General features: G+C 34.4%; 1 protein-coding gene and 1 pseudogene across 2 annotated transcripts in view; both read left to right on the top strand.

The window, feature by feature from the left end:
* Positions 1–19,679, top strand: part of ELP2 (elongator acetyltransferase complex subunit 2) — a 37,514-nt gene that overhangs the window by 4,390 nt on the left and 13,445 nt on the right. The window contains exons 3-17 of one of the 2 annotated variants that reach the window (XM_006919959.3): positions 1,278–1,348; positions 5,081–5,237; positions 5,609–5,686; positions 7,165–7,229; positions 8,008–8,074; positions 8,546–8,686; positions 9,832–9,927; positions 10,962–11,062; positions 11,257–11,388; positions 13,862–14,011; positions 15,872–16,060; positions 16,803–16,872; positions 17,401–17,496; positions 17,645–17,702; positions 18,268–18,340. In XM_006919959.3, coding sequence (XP_006920021.1) covers positions 1,278–1,348; positions 5,081–5,237; positions 5,609–5,686; positions 7,165–7,229; positions 8,008–8,074; positions 8,546–8,686; positions 9,832–9,927; positions 10,962–11,062; positions 11,257–11,388; positions 13,862–14,011; positions 15,872–16,060; positions 16,803–16,872; positions 17,401–17,496; positions 17,645–17,702; positions 18,268–18,340 — 1,544 coding nt within the window. The remainder of the gene's footprint in view (positions 1–1,277; positions 1,349–5,080; positions 5,238–5,608; positions 5,687–7,164; positions 7,230–8,007; positions 8,075–8,545; positions 8,687–9,831; positions 9,928–10,961; positions 11,063–11,256; positions 11,389–13,861; positions 14,012–15,871; positions 16,061–16,802; positions 16,873–17,400; positions 17,497–17,644; positions 17,703–18,267; positions 18,341–19,679) is intronic. The other variant, XM_025038696.1, reaches the window with a different exon arrangement.
* Positions 18,430–18,548, top strand: LOC112469289 (annotated as a pseudogene).

Here is a 19,679-nt window from a genome sequence, read left to right as displayed (position 1 = left end):
ACATATTAAAACAATTATAATTATGTTAATTGCCACCAAATGACATCAAAGACTACTTGACTCTCAGTAGAGGGATTCATTATATTAATTTGGTTTGTATATTTTATCTTCCTTTTAAAAGCAAGCTTTTATAAAATGAAGCTCTTAATATCACTGTAATCTGTAACTATTAGGATTGATTTCCTTTAAGAATAGGGCTCTACCACCAGGTAATTCAAATATTCTTTCTAACCCATACATCAGTGAAATGCAAGATTTTAATGATATCATTTCATATTCTTAAAATGTCTGATTTTTAATATATTACTTTCAGGTACATTATAGTAATTCTCAAAATCATGTAATTAGGTAAATGGCTTAATTTTTGTGATGTTGAAGAAATTAAAGCCCAAGATCACAACTGGCTGGCAGCGGGGTTAGGATATAAATCTGGAACTTCTGTGTACATATCTAATGTTCTTTAGACAGTCCCCCAGCTGCTTTCCCTGAATATCTAGCACGTAGGCCAGAAGATGCAAATAAATAGAAAATCCAAATAAAAATTATATTATTTTCACCTTTTTTTTGGTTTTTATTCCTTTTTTTCTGTTATCAACAAAAGTTGATGATATGTATCTGATCTCTAATATATGTCATATACTTGATAGCAGCAGCTGACTGAATGTCTTAGATATGTTATTCCTGCCCAAAGTGTGTTTAGTCTGAATCTTATATGAGGAAACACCCAGACAAATCCAGATTGAAGGACTTTCTGCAAAGCAGCTGACTAGGACTCTCATTGTCACAAAAAAGGAGGGACTGGGAAACTATTCAGTATTAAAGGAGACTTAAAAAACTATGACCACTAAATACATAATTTATAGTACTTAGATTCTGAATTTTAAAAAAATTTATAAATGACATTATTTGGACAATTTGGGGAAATTTTAATATGGGCTGTATATTACATAGTTATAAGATTCAATGTTAAAAATCTTGAATATGTTAATCATACTGTGGTGATACAGGGGAATGTTCCAGTTCTTAGGTGATGTATGGTGAACTGAGGTTCAGAGGTCCTGATGTCTACAACTTATTTTTAAGTGGTTTGTCAAAAATAAAAAGTCTGTGTATATAGATATATAGAGAGGAAGCTACTAAACAAATGGGTCAAAATGTTGTTAATTGGTGAATCTAGGTAAAAGATATATGAGTTTTCTCATCTTTTCTACAGCTTTGAAAGTTTTCAGAATAGCTGGTAAAAAATAAATATTTACTGAGATAAAAATTTTTTTCAGTTTCTTCAACTGAGTTAGTTTCTGGAGGATCTGATAATCAAGTGATTCACTGGGAAATAGAGAATAATCAGGTAGGTAGACACATTTATAGTTATAAGAAACGACTGTTATAGCTGCTTTTATTTTCAGTTTTTTTCCTCATTTCTAGTGTTCTTCCTTTGTGAAGTTGCCTCATTCTTGCTTATCAGTAATTCAGATCCTATATATCTTTTGTATTTCATAGGCCCTGTACTTTCCCTCTAATATGTTCTCCCATATTCGTATATTTTCAGTCATTTCTGTGAATTTTTCATAATTTTGGAATAATTTTCCAACTTCTCTTACGTGGGCTGTTTGATCTGTTTTCAGTGATAGCAAAAATTAATAGTGCTCTGTTCATAGTATAGCTGTTGCCATGATTATAGATTTACACAATTTTGACTGATGTTATGCAATGCTGGGTGTGGATGGACCTCTATATTTAGGTTGTACATAGTTGTAAACAAAGATTAAAAGTGAAAAGTTATTGTGTTAGATATTTAAACATCTGCCACACAGAAGATGTAGATGAGACAAAATCCCGTTCATGAATCATGCACATCAGGGGTCCCCAAACCCTGGGCTGCAGACCGGTACCATTCTGTGCCTGTTAGGAACCAGGCCGCACAGTAGGCAAGTGAGCAAGGCTTCGTCTGTATTTGCAGCCACTCTCTAGTGCTAGCATCACTGCCTCAGCTCCACCTCAGATCATCAAGCATTAGATTCTTATAGGAGTACTGGTCCCTGGTGCCAAAAAGGTTGGAGACCGCTGATGTCATAGTTTTGAAGCCAAACTGTACTTGAATAACTAAAGTACAAGGGTGGCTCCTGGGTAGGTGCTCTAAGTTGCTGTACTATCACCATGGCGCAGTCATTTCAGAAGAGATTTAAGAGGTGGTTTTTGAGTTGGTTCTTAAAATGTGAGAGGATTTTCTTGGGAGGAATTAAAGAGGTGAGGATTCTTGGTAGGAAAAATAGCATGAATAAAAACTTAGGTGAGAAAGGGACCACCTGCTCAGGAGCATCCACTTTTAACCAAAGCCTAAGATGTCTTTAGGGCAAGACTTTCTAAGATTAATCATCTCTCAAGAAGTTCTGTAAAAAAAGGAATCTGTGGGCAGTCAAGTTTGGGAAACATGGCATATTCTATATCTCTCTTAGAGAATCTCAAAGTAGTGAAGGCTCTGAAAAGTTTTGACATGGACGAACTTGCTTATCTTTGTTTAACTAGCATTTCCCAAACTTAAGACTGAATTTTTTTCTTTCTTTCTTTTTAAATCTCTTAGCAGCCCTTGTAACTCTGAGGAATACAGTTTTGGAAATGTTTCCAAAATTATCATACAATGTGAGTAGTAATACTAGAGACATAGAATAGGAGACAATTGTATGGGAATTTGAACACTTAAAAGAGTTTGTTCTTTTTTAAAAAAATTTTAATGTTGAGATTATTATTTAAAAATTATTTTTCAATTACAGTTGACATTCAATATTATATTAGTTTCAGGTGTACAGCATAGTAGTTAGACATTTATGTAACTTACAAAGCAATTCCCCCAATAAGAGTTTGTTCTTTATTAGCAACATTCGGAAGTCATTGATGATTTCTAAGCAGAGGAATATAAATACCAAAAGAAGACTAACATGACAGCAGTGTGCCAAGTTAGAATAGGAAAAAATATGAAGGGATATAGGATGTATTTTTGAAGGAAAAATGATTTTGGCATTAACAAGATAGTTATCAAAGGAGTGGAGAGCTGGTGGTTAGGGGAGTGATTAACCAACAATAGCGGGATTCTGTCTTAGGCCCAAGAAGAAAGGTGCTTCTACAAAGGAAAATAGGCAAGTGGGAGGGAAGATGTGAATATCAGTTGTAAACATGTCATTTGAATTGCCAACCAGATACCCAGACTTGTCCTCAGAAAGAGAGAGAAGGCATAGAGGTGGGGATTTTGGAGTCATCTAGACTTGAATGAGAACAAGGGAAGTGTAGCAAATTCAACTCCTGTTTGGACTGATCTTGGCAGAGGAATTCAGAGAGAGCAATTTCAACATTCATTTTTGAGACCTTGAGGTGAGATTTGGCAAAACTATCCTCAGTGCTGCCCAAGCTTCCGTTGATAGAGTGGACTGCAGGCTAAGCAAGTGTTCTATGTCAGAGAGCAAACTTAGGAGGGGCCAGAGGAAAGAATGTGAGGCCAATCAGGGAGGAGGAGGATGAAAGACACAAAGAAGGATGAGGGAATAAATAAGAGGATTTAGTGGAAGGGGCCACACATTGTAACCTTGGGGGCTTTAAAGTTCCTTTTCATATGCATTTCCATGCAAACAGGTGCTCAACACACCCCGATATCTGATAAAAGGAAATAATTCTAAGCTGCTATAATGAGAGGTTCAGGTCTTTAAACAGTGAGCATTGTTTTTTGAAAAGCTGATGAATTTGAGAGATTTCTTTTGTGTGAGTTTTTAAAATTCTCTCATAGTTGAAATATAACCCTGCTTAAAGATGTGAGGTGTTTTCAATAGATTTAATTTTTTAAGGAAATAATAATAGGTTTATTTTTTTTTTAAGTTTAAATACAGAAAGGTATAAAGAAGGGAAAAAAACTATACACAAAAACTCAACAGTTAACATTTTGATAAACATTGTTCCAGATCTCTAGTTATGTGTATAATTACACTTAAAAGAGGTTATACTGTACCTGAGTTATTTAAAATATATTTTTTTAAAGAAGCCAAGGGTTAATGATGAAAGGAAGCTAGTGTACAGACCCTTATACGTAACCATTAATTAACTTCTTGAGTGGCAGAGTGCTGCCTAAGTAATTGCACAAACAACTGAGGACATCTCTATTTCAACAGACAACAATTCATAGAAGATACTTTTCAAAGGAAGTGGTGATATCTCATACATATAGTATTCTTAAGAAATACACTTAAAATAGCAGAAATGATGCCACAGGGAAGGATCTTGCATGGCAAGCAGGACTTGATAAACAGATCGGTTCCCAGTTTTGTTTGCGATTTTTCCATTTTGTAGCTACACTAGATGTAGACAAGTATAAGTAGATACTAAAAGTACTTGGTAGAATTTTGATGGACAATAGAATATTTGCTCAGTCCCAAAGTATAATCTCACATATTATCACACACAAAAAATTTAACTTCATGTTGAAAAAATCTGGCAGGAGCTACCTTTACTAAGATATCAAAGTTAACTTCACTAAAATTGGGACAAACTGACATCATGTGCTTCCTGATGTGATACATGATATACTTCAGTGGTAATGATCTCAAAATGTATATCTTGAATCTGTTTATGACAAAACATCAGACTAATCCAAAAAGGAACATTCCACAAAGCTGGCTTTATTCTTCAAAAGTGTTAAGGTCATGTACATCTTTCTCTGGTAATAAACATACATTTATTTACATTATTTATTAGCTATAGTGTTTGTCTACAGTAATTTATTTTTCAGTTTCCTATTAGTAATTTTAGGTTGATTGCAATTTTTCACTATTATAAAGAATGTGAGATGAATATTTTTCTGCATTTGTGTTTTATTATTTGTTACATTATTGCTGTTAGTGCCTCCAAGTAGATTCTTAGATGTGAGATTGCTATGTCAAGAGAATGCACACTTTATGTGTCATTAATATGATCAGATTTCTCAAAAGTTTATATTCTCTTCAACTGAAAGGACCCATTTCTAGGTTCCACATTAATCCTATGATTCCAGTTAGATAGAGGTGAAACTGATTATTCCTTTTTTTTTTTTCTGATTCAGCTTTTAAAAGCAGTCCATCTCAATGGCCATGAAGGACCTGTTTATGCAGTGCATGCTGTTTACCAGAGGAGGGCTTCTGATGTTGCATTACATACACTAATAGTTTCTGCAGCGTCGGATTCCACTGTTCGAGTCTGGTCTAAAAAGGGTTCAGAAGGTAGGTTTAGAGACATTATAATCCAGAGTCATGAAATAGTAATTGATAAGCGAATGACAGCCATAAGGGCATACATATCATTTTTTTAAATCTTTCAAGCAGCTCTAAAAATGTTAGAATTACAACATGCGTTTATGTTCTTTGTACTTTTTTAAAATATCAAACTATTAATGTAAATTCTTTCATATAAGTCATTCTGTTCTCTGTAACCTTGTTAAACATTGACCATTTAAGTGCACATGGTCAGTGGGGGTTCAGGATTGACTTCTTTCATCTCCCATTGACACCCAGGGCTGTGATGATGACCTAGCTTCTCTCAGTGGATAAGCTCAGAGTTAGTTGTTCATGGTATTTTTTTAATTATTTCTTAGTAACATGCCTTCAGACCTTGAACTTTGGCAATGGATTCACTCTGGCTCTCTGCTTATCTTTTTTGCCTAATACTGATGGTGAGTATCCTACTGATGGTGAGTATCCTAAGTATATATTAAAGGGCGGTATATTTTCATATCTTCCTATGACTAAAACCTAACAGAAACATATTGGGCCTCAATTTTGTATCTAAATTTCTTCATGAAACAAGTTGAGACCTAGCTAATATACTTTTGTTTTCAATATTCAAATGATCTTGAGTATAGAACATAATGTTAAGGGAGGCTATTAGGAACTTTGGCAGCTGTTGGAAATTTAAATGACTTAGTAAGTACTCAAGATTGATACTGCTATTTATCAAATATATTGTCGATGTATATAAATCTAAAGTGGAGAAATTATCTTTTTAATGCTTTAGAAGGTAAAGGACTAGGATCAGTAGAAAAAATACTGAAGATAGACCATGTGAGCATTTCACTCAAGATGACAGCCCCTTCACTCCTGCATGATAACATTTTTGCCTAAAAGCACTTAAAATCTCTTAACAGAAAAATTTTTGTTTTGCTCTGAAACCCATCTATACCTCTCTTTGATTATCCTCTATTAAAGTGATGGCCAGTGTGAGTCTGTCTCTTTGCCTCCTCAGTAACCTGGAATTCAGGTCTGGTGGAAGGAGATAGGGCCTAGAAGTCACCAGCCTCTTGCTCTCTGTGGCAGGAGCTATGACTCTGGTTTCATGTGATGCTTCCACTTTGTGCAAGGGCTTCCTCAGAAGAGAAACACACATTCTGGTTTCATAACATAGAATTTAATTTCTTCCCACATATACAGGCCAAGTGACTGGAATTTTTTGGTTTTGTTGTTAGTTGATTTAAAGTGAAAAAATTTTTGAACAATACAGTCGATAGCAAGGTGTCTCCTTAGGAAAAGAGTTTTGTTTTTTTTTTCATCTTATCAGTCATTAGGGCTAGCCTTTGTTAATGTGAATTAGTTTTTTGTCTTATTAACAAAACTGATTTTACAGTCGTACTTTTCATAGCTTTGTAACCACATATTTAATTACATGCTCTTTTGTTCTATAATTGCTTCATGAATTTTGTTTTACTATTGAATTCTCAAACAAAATGTAAGGTTCTCAAAGAAACAAACGTACCCTTACATCTTTGTGCAATAGCCATGATGTTAGGCTTATAGTAACTCTTCCATTTTATATTCAGTTGGGCTAACTTTTCATATTGGTCTTCTGGCTAACAGTGAAAATGCTCCCAATTTGCTCTTAAGCTTTTCTCTATCACTGCTCCTTCTATCATAAATGACACATGATGGAGAAGAAGAGTCGCAGTTAAATTGTCATTCTTTGCCAAGTAATCTTTTAATAGAATATTTTGGAGTGTTCATTTTATTCCTATTGACATTTATTGAGCACTTTCAACTTATTTGTTCAGTGGCGTGGGAAATAGAAGTTTGGATTTTTTACCTAGAGCTTAGAATCCAGCATAGGTGGTAATTATGACATGACGGCATTACTTACAGTGAAGCTTCTTTCTTTCTGCAGTACCAATATTAGCATGTGGTGATGATGACTGCAAAATTCACTTATTTGTTCAACAAAATGATCAGGTAATTAATGATGTTTGTTAAAAGATTGGAATTGGGTTCTGCTTAATTACATATTTTAATACAGACTATTTTCAGATTATAGAATTGTAGGAATGTTTCTATCTAAACCAAAATAATCTAATAGAATTTTTTTTTTTTTAAATAATTCTTTGTTAGATGGTTTTCCACTCTGAACACCAAGCAACTGCTGCCCTGATTACCAGGTCCAGAGTTGTTAGGGGGAAACAGGTTGTTTGGTGGAGGAAGGAGAAAAGGAAGATGCTGTGGTAGTCTTTTTTCTTAAAAATTCTAAATGAAGTATACCATACCTACAGTGAAAAACTGTAGTGTTTATTTGTCCTTCTAAGTTTTACCTGCCCTTTGAGTAGTTAAACTAGGGGACGGAATTTCTGAAAAGGGGACTGGTTAACTCTAGGCTCATTTATTTCATAATGGAGATAGTTGTTTCTTTCCATTCTGTAAGACAGTTTAAAATGGTTGTGAATGTCTAACTGCTCAACTTTTATCTATATCGTGTCACAGCATATATCATTTTATCTTGTAAACATTTAGAGTATTTGAGGTTGACAGATGTTATCTATTCATCATTGCTCAATTAGATGATTTAGATGATTATGAGATTTTTTTTTTACAAACGAGGCCTCTATATGTCTAATTAGATAGTGTTCTCAGTGGGAAAAAAATAATGCGGTAGGACTTGCTGAGACCACATAAAATTAATAATCTACATGAAAATATTAAATTCTTATACCAAGTTCAATGATTTTTATCTTACTAGTTTCAGAAAATGCTTTTTCTCTGTGGACATGAGGACTGGATAAGAGGCGTGGAATGGGCAGCCTTTGGTCAGTATGAAATTTTACTAAAGTACATATGATGGCGACAAGTATGTGTAATTTCCAAGAAAGCAGCAACCTATGTTTGAATTTAAAATTTTCTTTGTATGTAAAATTTTTCTATTGTCCTAATTAGGAAAGAGGATACTTATCTTCTCTATTAACTATTAATTGGGGTGGTAGAGGATGAAACAAGTTAATGTTATCAGAGGACATGAGCTGACTATTCCACATGCAGACATTCTTGAGAAGTTTTTTGTAGAACTTAGAAGACTATATAAGAATACCACATGTTATAACCATTTATTAGTATTACATGTATATTTGTCAACGTTATTTAAAAATACAGGTTGAAGGGTAAGGAAGAAAAGTAATTTTTTTCAGGAAATCTAGAAATGTACCTGTTGTAGAGGAGAAAATCTTATATCTAAATTTAAGATTATAATGTTTTTAACATAATAAACTTTGTTTTTTATTTAGGTAGAGATCTTTTTCTAGCAAGCTGTTCACAAGATTGTCTGATACGAATATGGAGGCTGTATATAAAATCGACGTCATTAGAAACTCAGGATGATGACGATGTAAGACTGAAAGAAAATACTTTTACTGTAGAAAATGAAGGTGAGTAATAATGAAACTATTTGGTGTAATAATACTTAGGTCTAGCTGATTCATTTATCTTTTACAGCACACCTATGGGAAGGTTAGTTTTTTCAAAAGTAGCAGAGGCCTACATGACACCTGATACTGTGGATTTTTCCTTTTTTTATTTTTATGTGATGATGAGTCATTTTTTGTATATGAAACATTTTTCTTTTAAACCATATTAGTGACATTTTTTAAATTACTAAAAATTTTTAATATTGTATCATTAAATTCATTTGTAAAATGTTAGTAAATTTGCAGATTTAGCATAACAAGATCTAAAGGAATAATGCAGATTATCCATACTTTTGTAGGAAGACATTCTACAAAACAGGCTAAAACTATATTTGAATAGTATGTGTAATTCTGATTTTCTTATTGTCTGGCATCTGAACAATACCCTTGTATGGTAGATCCTGTTGAAATGTATTTGAAGAAGGTATTTTTGGATGTGTACCTAAATTATAAAGTTAGTTCTTAGTGAGCATTGTTCATTCAGGAATTTTCTTCTTTGTTATTACTCTTCCTGGTTATAAAGCCCATTAGAGTTGAAATTTTGGTAACGGTTTTGTGAGGGGAACCAAGAAATACTATAAATAGAATGTTATGAGTAGCTATTCCCAAATTTGAAATTTTTCATGATATTTTTATTAGCTATTTTGTTTGAAAGCTCACTGATTTGACTTCCTTTATTTCTACATCTATCTTAATTTTTTTAAATGGTATTTTAGGTTATGATACTAGGAAGCTAGCATGTTTGTTTTTGCTTTTTAATTGCAGTATAACAGCTATTCCAGAAAATTTAAAATAGGACATATTCTTCAATATTTATTTATGACTAGGCAGAGACAGTTTTCTGTACTTTCAAAATTTATTGAGGACTCCATATTTATTTATGACTAGGTAGAGACAAATGTAGAGAAATATTTATCTTTAGAATTTTTTTCTTTTGTAATTTTAAACAATGGTTGAAGTTAATGAAATTTAGAGTGCATGTTCTTTTTGCTGACTAAATCATGTTCTGATTTTTTTCTGGACATAACTGTCCAATGGAATTGGTTATGAAAAAAATTTTTTTAGAAGAGCTTTGAGGAAAGAATATTTCATTCCTTTTGTTATAGGTATTAAAATAGCATTTGCGGTTACTCTGGAGACTGTACTGGCCGGTCATGAAAACTGGGTAAATGCAGTTCATTGGCAGCCTTCATTTTACAAAGGTAGGAAGAAAAATATACGCATATCCCTCATTTCAGTTAAATCTCAAATACAGAATTTTAAGCTGACCAGATGAAGCGAAAGATATTTTTTAGTGTGATTAAAAATCTCGAATATGAGACGTTTTCAAGTTGGTAAAGTGTATGTAGTACTGTAAGCTCTGTTCTGCTTGACTCTCAGTTCCATTGAAAATTGTCATTCTGAATGGGTAAAGTATGATTCCTGCCATAATGCCAAAACCACCATACCCTTACTCACTTTTTCTCTTAAAAGTACTCACCTAGTCTCAATGGGATTTAAGAGAGATTGACTTTCAAGCCAACTTCACTGCTAATACAAAGTTGGTAATACTGAGACAAATCATTGATGAAAAAATAAGACTCTTTTCCCTTCTTTCTTTTACCCTTAACCTCCATTTATGGAGTGACAATTGTATGCATGCTCAAGCTGGTGCTTGGGTGTAGAGCTGAGCAAGGCACAGCCTCATATTCTTCCTCTAGCCCTTTCCCCAACACAAGAATAGAGACTAGCGATGGTTAATGCTCAGGTAACCACCATTCAGCTTTATTATGCCATATTTGCTACACTTAAAAAAATTTAGCTGTTGCAGACATTGATGACCCCTGTGTATTCTTTCCTGAACCCTTTCCCTTCCATTCTTTTCTAGAGACAACTACAGTACTGAATTCAGTGCATTATTATTCCCATCTGTGTTTTTATACTTTACTGTTTTATGCGGCCATAAACAAATTGTTTTACAGCTATAATGTGTAACAACTTGCCTTTTTAGCTTATTATGCTAAACATTTGGAGCTATATTCATGTTGATTTATGAAGCCCTAGTTTGTTTATTTTTATTGCATTTTAATATTCCATTGTCTAAATATACGACAACTTGTTTATCTGTTCTTCTAATAGTAGACATTTGTATTGTTTCCAAAAGTTTGCTATTGCAATGCTATAGTGAACATTTTTGCAGTAATTTACAAACATGATGCCTGTTAATCACCTAAAAGCATTAGTTTTTATTTTTTAGATGGTGTTTTAAAGCAGCCAATGAGATTGTTGTCTGCCTCAATGGATAAAACCATGATTCTCTGGGCCCCAGATGAAGAGTCAGGAGTTTGGCTAGAACAGGTAAAAACATGAATATTTAAGAAATAGAAAATTGAGCTTAAAACAATATTTAAATTCCAAATCTTTTAGAGCTACAAATGTTTATGCTTTGTGCATGTTAAATAAGTAAGAACATAATCTCTGGAATCAATTGTTTCTATTGTGAGATATGTGGACCACTGATTATGAATTGTTTTCTGTCTGTTATTGCATAGGTTCGAGTGGGTGAAGTAGGTGGAAATACTCTGGGATTTTACGATTGCCAGTTCAGTGAAGATGGCTCCATGATTATCGCTCATGCTTTCCACGGAGCATTGCACCTTTGGAAACAGAATGCAGCTAACCCAGTAAGAAAAGCACTGTTAAAGCATTTCTGATCAAATACAGTAAATCCGAAATGAAACCTAGGTTATCAGTGTTCTTTTACATATAACACTCTACAGAAACATAATAGAGACATTTAAGTTCACATGACATCACTTTTTGTAAACATCATACTGTTACTTTACTAGGTAGGAAACTCATGCTTTTCTAAGAATAAAAGTATTCATTTGTCCGGCATTGCTGAGGAATTGAAATTTACCCATAGTAAATTCCCTATATAAGTGAACTTCAAGCTATATAAATTTTAAGCTTTCCCTTTAAATTATATAAGTTTTTGATGGGAGTTTTTCCTAAAATGTATAACTTTTCTGTCTTAAGGTAGCATATATAACATAGTTTGATATTTTCTTTTTGGACAGCTAGGTACTGCATAGATAATGAATGATTGACAAAAAGACATTCTGAGTACCTGTTATTTTGTGATGGAATATATTGATGCTCTTAGGGCTGTTAATATGTGTAATTCTACATGGCCCTCCAAATATTGGGCTCTTTTAGATCTTTTTATTTTCTTCTCAAAGAGAAGTAATCTTCTAATGCTCAGCACTGTATCATTTTTCACTTTCTAATTTACTTCTGATCTGCTGCTTCGGTATTGGGAAATGAGGTAGCAGGAACGTAGCGACTAAGAGCACAGGCCTTGGAGCTAGACACCGTAATACAGATCCTGCCTTAGCATTTAATTAGCTGTGTGTCCTTGAGGATATACATAACCTTGTCTCAGGTTCCTCATCTGTAAAGTCTGCATAGTAATAGCACCTACTCATAGGGTTTTTATGATGCTTGAATGAGTTAATATTTGTTTAGTATGAAAAATAGGGCCTGGCGTATACTGGATACTATGTAAGTGTATTTTAAATTAAATAAATGAAAAAATAAGAACATTGAAATGTGTCAGTAGATTCTGAATGTACATCTGAGGACTTCTTTTATAAAGGAAAAATTTATGGATTTATATAACCTTTAGTTTGTGGGTTCTGTCATAGTTATCTTGTCTATGAGGATTTGACCTCTCTACATTGAATGACTATTTTCTTTGTGTCTTTCATTTGGAGTTGACCTTCAAAATTGTTTCCACTGTTAAATTGGAAATCATCAGCTACCACACTTTTAAATAAGTAATATTTTGGGGGATAAATTTAATTTTGTTCTTCTCTGGCCTCCCTTTAGCTATATTTTAGGTGGTCTTTGAGGGCCTTTATAGAAAATCATCAGATGAGTAAGGAGAAACTCAAACTGGAAGACAGAATTTTACTGTGCTTGTGTTTATAAATTTATAATAGGTACCTATCAAGTATTGAGGGAGATTTTTAAAATAGACTTTATTTTTTAGAGCAGTGTTAGGTTCACATAAAAATTGAGCAGAAAATACAAAGGGTTCCTATATACCACTGCCCACACATATGCATAGCCTCCTCCACTGTCAACATCCCAAACCAGAGAGGTACATTGTTACAATCAAGACTGATTTCTAAAAACAGTGCCTTTTAGGACTGTCATAGTGGAAAACTATACTGATAGTCTCAAAGTGCTACCAGTTGTTAAGAACTTTTTGGCAACTCTCATTAGTACTAACTTTAGAATTAGTTTTTATGTCACAGAGGAAATTAATATCATTTCTTTGTCTCAGCCTTTTTGTTTTTTTTGACCAGAATATAGCTTAGCTTAATCATTGACCCTATTCATCACAGTTGGCTTCGAATGACCTTCTAGGTATATACAAAAATGTAATTTTCCTCTAAAGGCAAGTTTTACCACCACTTGAGGTTGTTCAAAAAGATGCTCTTTGGACCAGGCATATGACATTTTCTATATGTCATTGTGTCACTTTATGTGGTTGCTTGGTACAGGCTCCCTCAGTAGGTGAACCAGCTAGATTTGATTGAGCCTTCTTTCCTCTGTACCTGCAACTCCTTTTACTTAATAAAGTTGTCAGGCTCACACTAAGTCTGCTAACTCATTTTATATAATACTACTTACTATTTAATTTAACAAATAAATACGTACATAGTACCTAGTATGTGTCAGCATCATTCTGCATGCTTTACAAATACAAACTCATTTAATAATCATAATGACCCTGTGAACTAGGTAACTTTTTGACAGAAGAGTTAGTTTAGACACAGATAGGTTAAATAATATCTGGCTTCTAGGAGGGATTCAATAAGTGAAAAATGGAGTGGAATTTCCCAAGATTACTGCCTTAAAGGACATAGCACATATTTGAATGTTTAAGTTCTAATATGCTTGACTAGAAAACAGATCTTATTATTTTAAGATCCCATCTTGTTTACTTAGCTTTTCACCTTGCTCAGGGCCTTCAGTCTTTCCCATTATCAAGTCTGAGGGCTGTGAAGGCATTATCAGACATTATTTTGAGTGGTAGTGGTGGTGGTCTTTGATTATTTTAATGTGTCATAAGCACTTTCATTGCAGAGAGAGTGGACTCCAGAGATAGTCATTTCAGGACACTTCGATGGTGTCCAAGACCTAATGTGGGATCCAGAAGGAGAATTTATCATCACTGTTGGTACTGACCAGACAACTCGACTTTTTGCTCCGTGGAAGAGAAAAGACCATTCACAGGTAAAATGTTGTACTGCTTGACTCATGCACTTTAAAAAACACCCATGAACATATGAAAAGTGGGGCAACATCTATAGCCATTAGGAAAATGTAAATTAAAACCATGACAAGATGCCGTTACACACCCTCTATAATGGTTAAAGTAAAAAATACAATATTAAGTGGTGATAAGGATGCAGAGCAACTGGAATTTTCTGCATTGCTAGTGGACATGCAAAGTGTTGCAACCAGTCTGGAAAAGCTTGATATTTTCTTAGAAACTTAAACTTATATGTACTCTTCTTTACAATTCAGATGTTAATTGTTGTGAAAATTTATTTACTTCAGTTCCACATAAAAGTTCTGTTATATCTTATAATTTTAGCTTTATTTCATTGGGAAACACTATCAAGTCTGCAGTAAAAGCTAATTTCTGAAGTCATATAGTATTAGATAATAATGGTTGAGGGAGGTTTTCGTTCAGGAAACTTCATTCTTGGCCCTGAGTTAAAAAACATCTCACTAAAACTTTACCACTGGTAAGTCATTGAACTGTGCTATGTATACTCAGCTTCAGTTTCTGACAGAAATTCCTGGAACTGCCTATGAGTCAGTTCCTGAGGTCTGATGAAATTTGCCAATGCCATGACTGCTTTAGTCACATGTGGTAGATTCAGATTAATGGAGTTGAGGACATGGCAAGCAATACTATAGTCCAGCGGTCTTCAACCCCTGGGACACAGAATGGTACCGGTCTGTGGCCTATTAGGAACCAGGCTGCACAGCAGAAGGTGAGTGGCGGGTGGGCAAGTGAGAAAAGCTTCATCTGTATTTGCAGCCACTCCCCAGCGCTAATGTCATTGCCTCAGCTCCATCTCCAGTTATCAGGCATTAAGTTCTCATAGGAGCACCAGTCCTTGGTGTCAAAAAAATTGGGGACCACTGCTATAGTCAATTAAAAAACAAGGCAAATGATTTGGAGTGATTTTCTATGGTTCTTGGAGATTTGTTACCGATATTGCTTAGTTGTTTATTCATGATCCATTAAAAAACTATAGTGGACTTAACAAAAAATTTAAAATTTTTGCTCTTTGAAAGACACTGTCAGGAAAGTGAGAAGACCAGTCACAAACTGGGAGAAGGTATTTACAAAGCACATACGTGATAAAGGATTTATATCCAGAATATATAAAACTTTTTAGAACTCAGAAATAGGGAAACAGACAATAGGGCAAAAGATTTGAACAAATATTTCTCCAGAGAATACTTTGGGATGGAGAATGAGAACAGGAAAAGATTCTTGACACCATCAGTTGTTAGAGAAATGCAAGTTAAAGCTACAGTGAGATACTATTACACACCTATTACAATGATTAAAATTAAAAGACTGACTAGACTTAAGTGTTGGTGAGTTGAGTGGGCAACTGGAACTCTCATATACTGCTGGTGGCATTGTTAAATGTACAACCAGTTTGGAAACTAGTTTGACAGTTCCTTAAAAATTTAAATATACATCCACCACATCACTCAGCCATTCTGCTTATAGGTAGTATTTATCCAAGAGAAATAGAAGCTTATATCTGTACAAAGACTTGTACAGAAATGTTTGTTTCTGCTTTTTTTAGTAAAAGACAACTGGAAACAACCCAAATGTCTATCAGTAGGTGACTAGATCAACAAGTAGTGATATATCTGTTCCAGGGAATATTACTCAGCAATAAAAAAATCGAACATTTAAAACACAACAGCATGAATGAATCTGCCCTGTGGTCATATTTTCATGGCATAATAAATGATTTTGTGTCTGATATTTTGTTTGTTGAAAGGAATTTGAGTTTTGAAACGTATGATTGTTTTTGTTTATCCTATTTTAATACCCAGGTGACTTGGCATGAAATTGCAAGGCCTCAGATACATGGATATGACCTGAAGTGTTTGGCAATGATTAATCGGTTTCAGTTTGTATCTGGAGCAGATGAAAAAGTTCTTCGAGTATTTTCTGCACCTCGAAATTTTGTGGAAAATTTTTGTGCCATTACAGGCCAATCACTGAATCGTGTACTTCATAATGTGAGTATCCCTCTAAATGTTTTAACTAAATCTTGTTACTTCGTTTTAGATTTTAAAAAGTTTGCTTAAGACTGTAAATGGAGTATATGGATAGAAAGAGAGTCAAAATGTTTTTTTATTGTCTTGACAAACTTGCATGCTCTGTAAATTAAATATTAAATATTTAAATATTAGAATCATAAATTTTGTAACAAGTTAGCTGAAGACACTAAAGAATTTAAATATTAAATTAAGGCCTGAATACTACATATCATCACTGTGGCTGGTTTTGATGGTTACCATATAGTTTCATGTGGGATAAATTGATGGATATAGATTGCAGACTTTAAGCAGATTATTGACACTTTCAATGGCACTCTGCAAAAAATTTTTTTTAATATTTGGTTATTTAAATATGTTTAAGAAAAATACTATGACTACCTTTCTGGTAAACATCTGTGTTTGCATGCGCCTCATCAGGGATGTGCCTGTGAGACTCTTGGACTAGAGCTCCAGGCCTTCCATTTTCAGACTACGCTTTGCTGGAAGGCAGCCTATTGCATTCCCTAGCAGACCCTGAAACCCATTGGGCTGTTAGGATTCGATGAACTCATCGATGAGAAGATCCCCATCTTTCTGAATTCTGTAGAGGGTTTGGGGTTAGCTGGAGCCTGTCTGTTAGAGATTGATTGCTTCACATTTTTGTAGTGCCTGAAGTAACAATAATTTTTAGCGTTTAAAACATTTATACTTTTTATTCCAGCAAGACGGTGATCTTCCAGAAGGAGCTACTGTCCCTGCTTTGGGATTATCAAATAAAGCTGTCTTTCAGGGTAAGGCTTTAGTTTCCAAAATAATTGAGCCCATAGTGGTATTTAAAACCTGGTTACACTCTTAACATGTACTTAATGTTCATTACAGCTGATTTTTTTTAAAAAAACAAAACCCATAGTACATGCATCTGTCTTCCCCATCACATATTTTGTGACAAGTACTCAGTACACATGCAGACCCCGAAATTCGTGCAGCTTTCACAGAGTGTGTCATGGAGCACTACAACCACAGATGCTAATATAGTAGCCTCTAGAATCTGTTCCATAGTTTTAAAAGTTTGGCGAATGTTACATCAAAGAAAAAGGAAGGAATATTTATAGAATTGACTAGTGCTCCAAGGAGCACAGTTGGAAAATACTGGAGTAGTAGAAATACCCTTGGCTATGGAATCGTGTGAGTACAGCTTTGAATTACTCTGCTTTGAAGTGCCATTACTTTCTAACTGGTGGCCTTAATATTGAGACGTGCATAGGAGACATAAAGATGGTGACTACATTCATTATGTTGATGTGTTTCTTTGAAACCAGGAGATATAGCTTCTCAACCTTCTGAAGAAGAAGAGCTCTTAACTAGTACTGGTTTCGAGTTTCACCAGGTGGCCTTTCAACCATCCATACTTAATGGTAAGCAATGGCAAAATGATGCTTTAATAGAATTATTAGTATACATTATATGATATCTCGCTGTTGGCATAAATAAGTGCTATAGAATTCACTTTTTTATTTGCATGAAAATAGAAAAAATAATTGCAGTGTTATAAATTTATTGTAGAACCTCCCACTGAGGATCATCTTCTGCAGAATACTTTGTGGCCTGAAGTTCAAAAACTGTAAGTTAGCTCTTTGGTCTGATTCTGTTAATAACTTGTGTTCCCCCTTCTCCCCAACTTAATTTTCTCCTTTTTTAATACCTGCATTCCCCGTGCCCTAAAGTTCTTTTAGTGTCCTTCATAAGGGTTAGGAGTCAAACCTCACATAGATTTTTATATTACTATATTATATTTACTAGATTTGTTTACTGGTCTTGATTTTTAAAGTGGAGAGGCATAGCATAACATTATATATATTTTTTCTTTTTTAAAAAGACAAGATTATTCTGGTTTTTGTTTATTTTGTGGTTGCTCATCAAAATCTTTTCATGGTTTATTCATGGCTGGGTAAAAACTTGTATTTTAATCTATTTGTTTGAATAAGTTGTATTACTTTGAGGAAGTTGGTGTTTTCTTCTAGTCTCTCTTTTCGCCAAATGTTTGCTTGAAGAGAAATGTAATGGTCCCTAAAAATACTGTATATTAGGGACATTGATGATATTCTTTTCATATTTAAAAATTTTACAGCATGAGAATAGGTACATTTACTAATACAGGAATCATGCATTTCCTCTTTAAATTTCAGATATGGACATGGTTATGAAATATTTTGTGTTGCTTGTAACAATTCAAAAACTCTACTGGCCTCAGCTTGTAAGGTAGGGAATTTTACTTTTTTATTTTACTTGGTCACAGGTTATTTGAGTCATCGAGCTTTTGCAAGTTCGATAGTATGGTCAGAACACTGTTTGTTGGCCATGCCACCCTGAACGTGCCCGATCTCGTCTGATCTCGGAATCTAAGCAGGGTTGGGCTTGGTTAGTACTTGGATGGGAGACCACCTTGGAGTACCAGGTGCTGTAGGTGTTTAAAAAAAAAAAGAATGCTGTGTGAATGGCCACTGAAGTTTGCTTTTTCTGAATCTTGTTTTCTCATTCTCTTTTTCTTTCTCTCCCTTCAAAAACTGCAGTTGCATTTTATTTTTATTTTATTTTTTAAACCAGTAACCATCATTTTTTATCATCAATGCAGTTGCATTTTAAATCTATGCCAGCTGCATATTTTTTGTTCCTAAATGCTTGATTTGAACTGATTTATGTCCTTCCTTAAAAATTACTTAATCAAATATCTTAAAATGAGACCTAAAAATGCAATACATTTTAAGTAATTAGAGTCCTGGAGACACAGGGAGAATGAAAAGGTGAAATGCGGAGTGTACTTCATCTGATGATTTCTTGAAGATATTCTTGGTACACACCTAAGTGAGTGGAATCTGTCTGCCCATGCCAGGATGAGGCAGAGTGGAGTCTGGCTCAACTGGCCATCAGAACATGCTACTACAGAATAACAAACTTCAAATACTTGCCTGGGAGAATGATCTTGAACTCACATTTCAGCATTTATCTATATTCTGTGGAGTGTAATAATATTTGTGGAGGATTGTTTGAAGGGTCAGAGACCCACACATTTCTCTAAATTTTCTAAAAGTTATTGTTTTAAGCATGATAATGACTGCTAGTCAAGATGGGTCACTCTGTCCCTGCTTTTGCTGCGGCTTCTTTGCATTGGCCTATATTGAGAGTCATCATAAGAGATTATTTCAGTGCCCCTCCTGCCTCACCCACCTTGTTTGTTGTCTCCTCTGTGAGGGTGGTACTGAAAGTACTTCCTTTCATTGGAGGGGCTTGTGGGAAAAAGGGGGCTTAGTAGTAGAAATAGTTATGCTTTTGCTGAGCAGCTAATTTGATTTTAGCTTTGGGCACCGTCCATCATATAACTGATTGTTTTTTCTTTTTCAAGTTGGCTCACTTGTAGCCACCATGTGCAACTAAAATTTTATGTTTTTTATTTTAATAAACAGTAAAAAAGAGATGTGATTGCTAGTGTGGCTTGGGAAGTTTGAACCTGAATGATTGTATAAACTCGCCAGCTCTAAAGAGTCAATGACCCATGGAAACGTCTGGCAGCTTTATCCTCGAGGCACCAGCCTTACCTTAC

This window comes from Pteropus alecto, unplaced genomic scaffold, assembly GCF_000325575.1.
Source record: "Pteropus alecto unplaced genomic scaffold, ASM32557v1 scaffold146, whole genome shotgun sequence".
Classification (NCBI taxonomy): Eukaryota; Metazoa; Chordata; class Mammalia; order Chiroptera; family Pteropodidae; genus Pteropus; species Pteropus alecto.
Note: the sequence above shows the minus strand (reverse complement) of the source record. Positions and strands in the feature narration are given on the sequence as shown.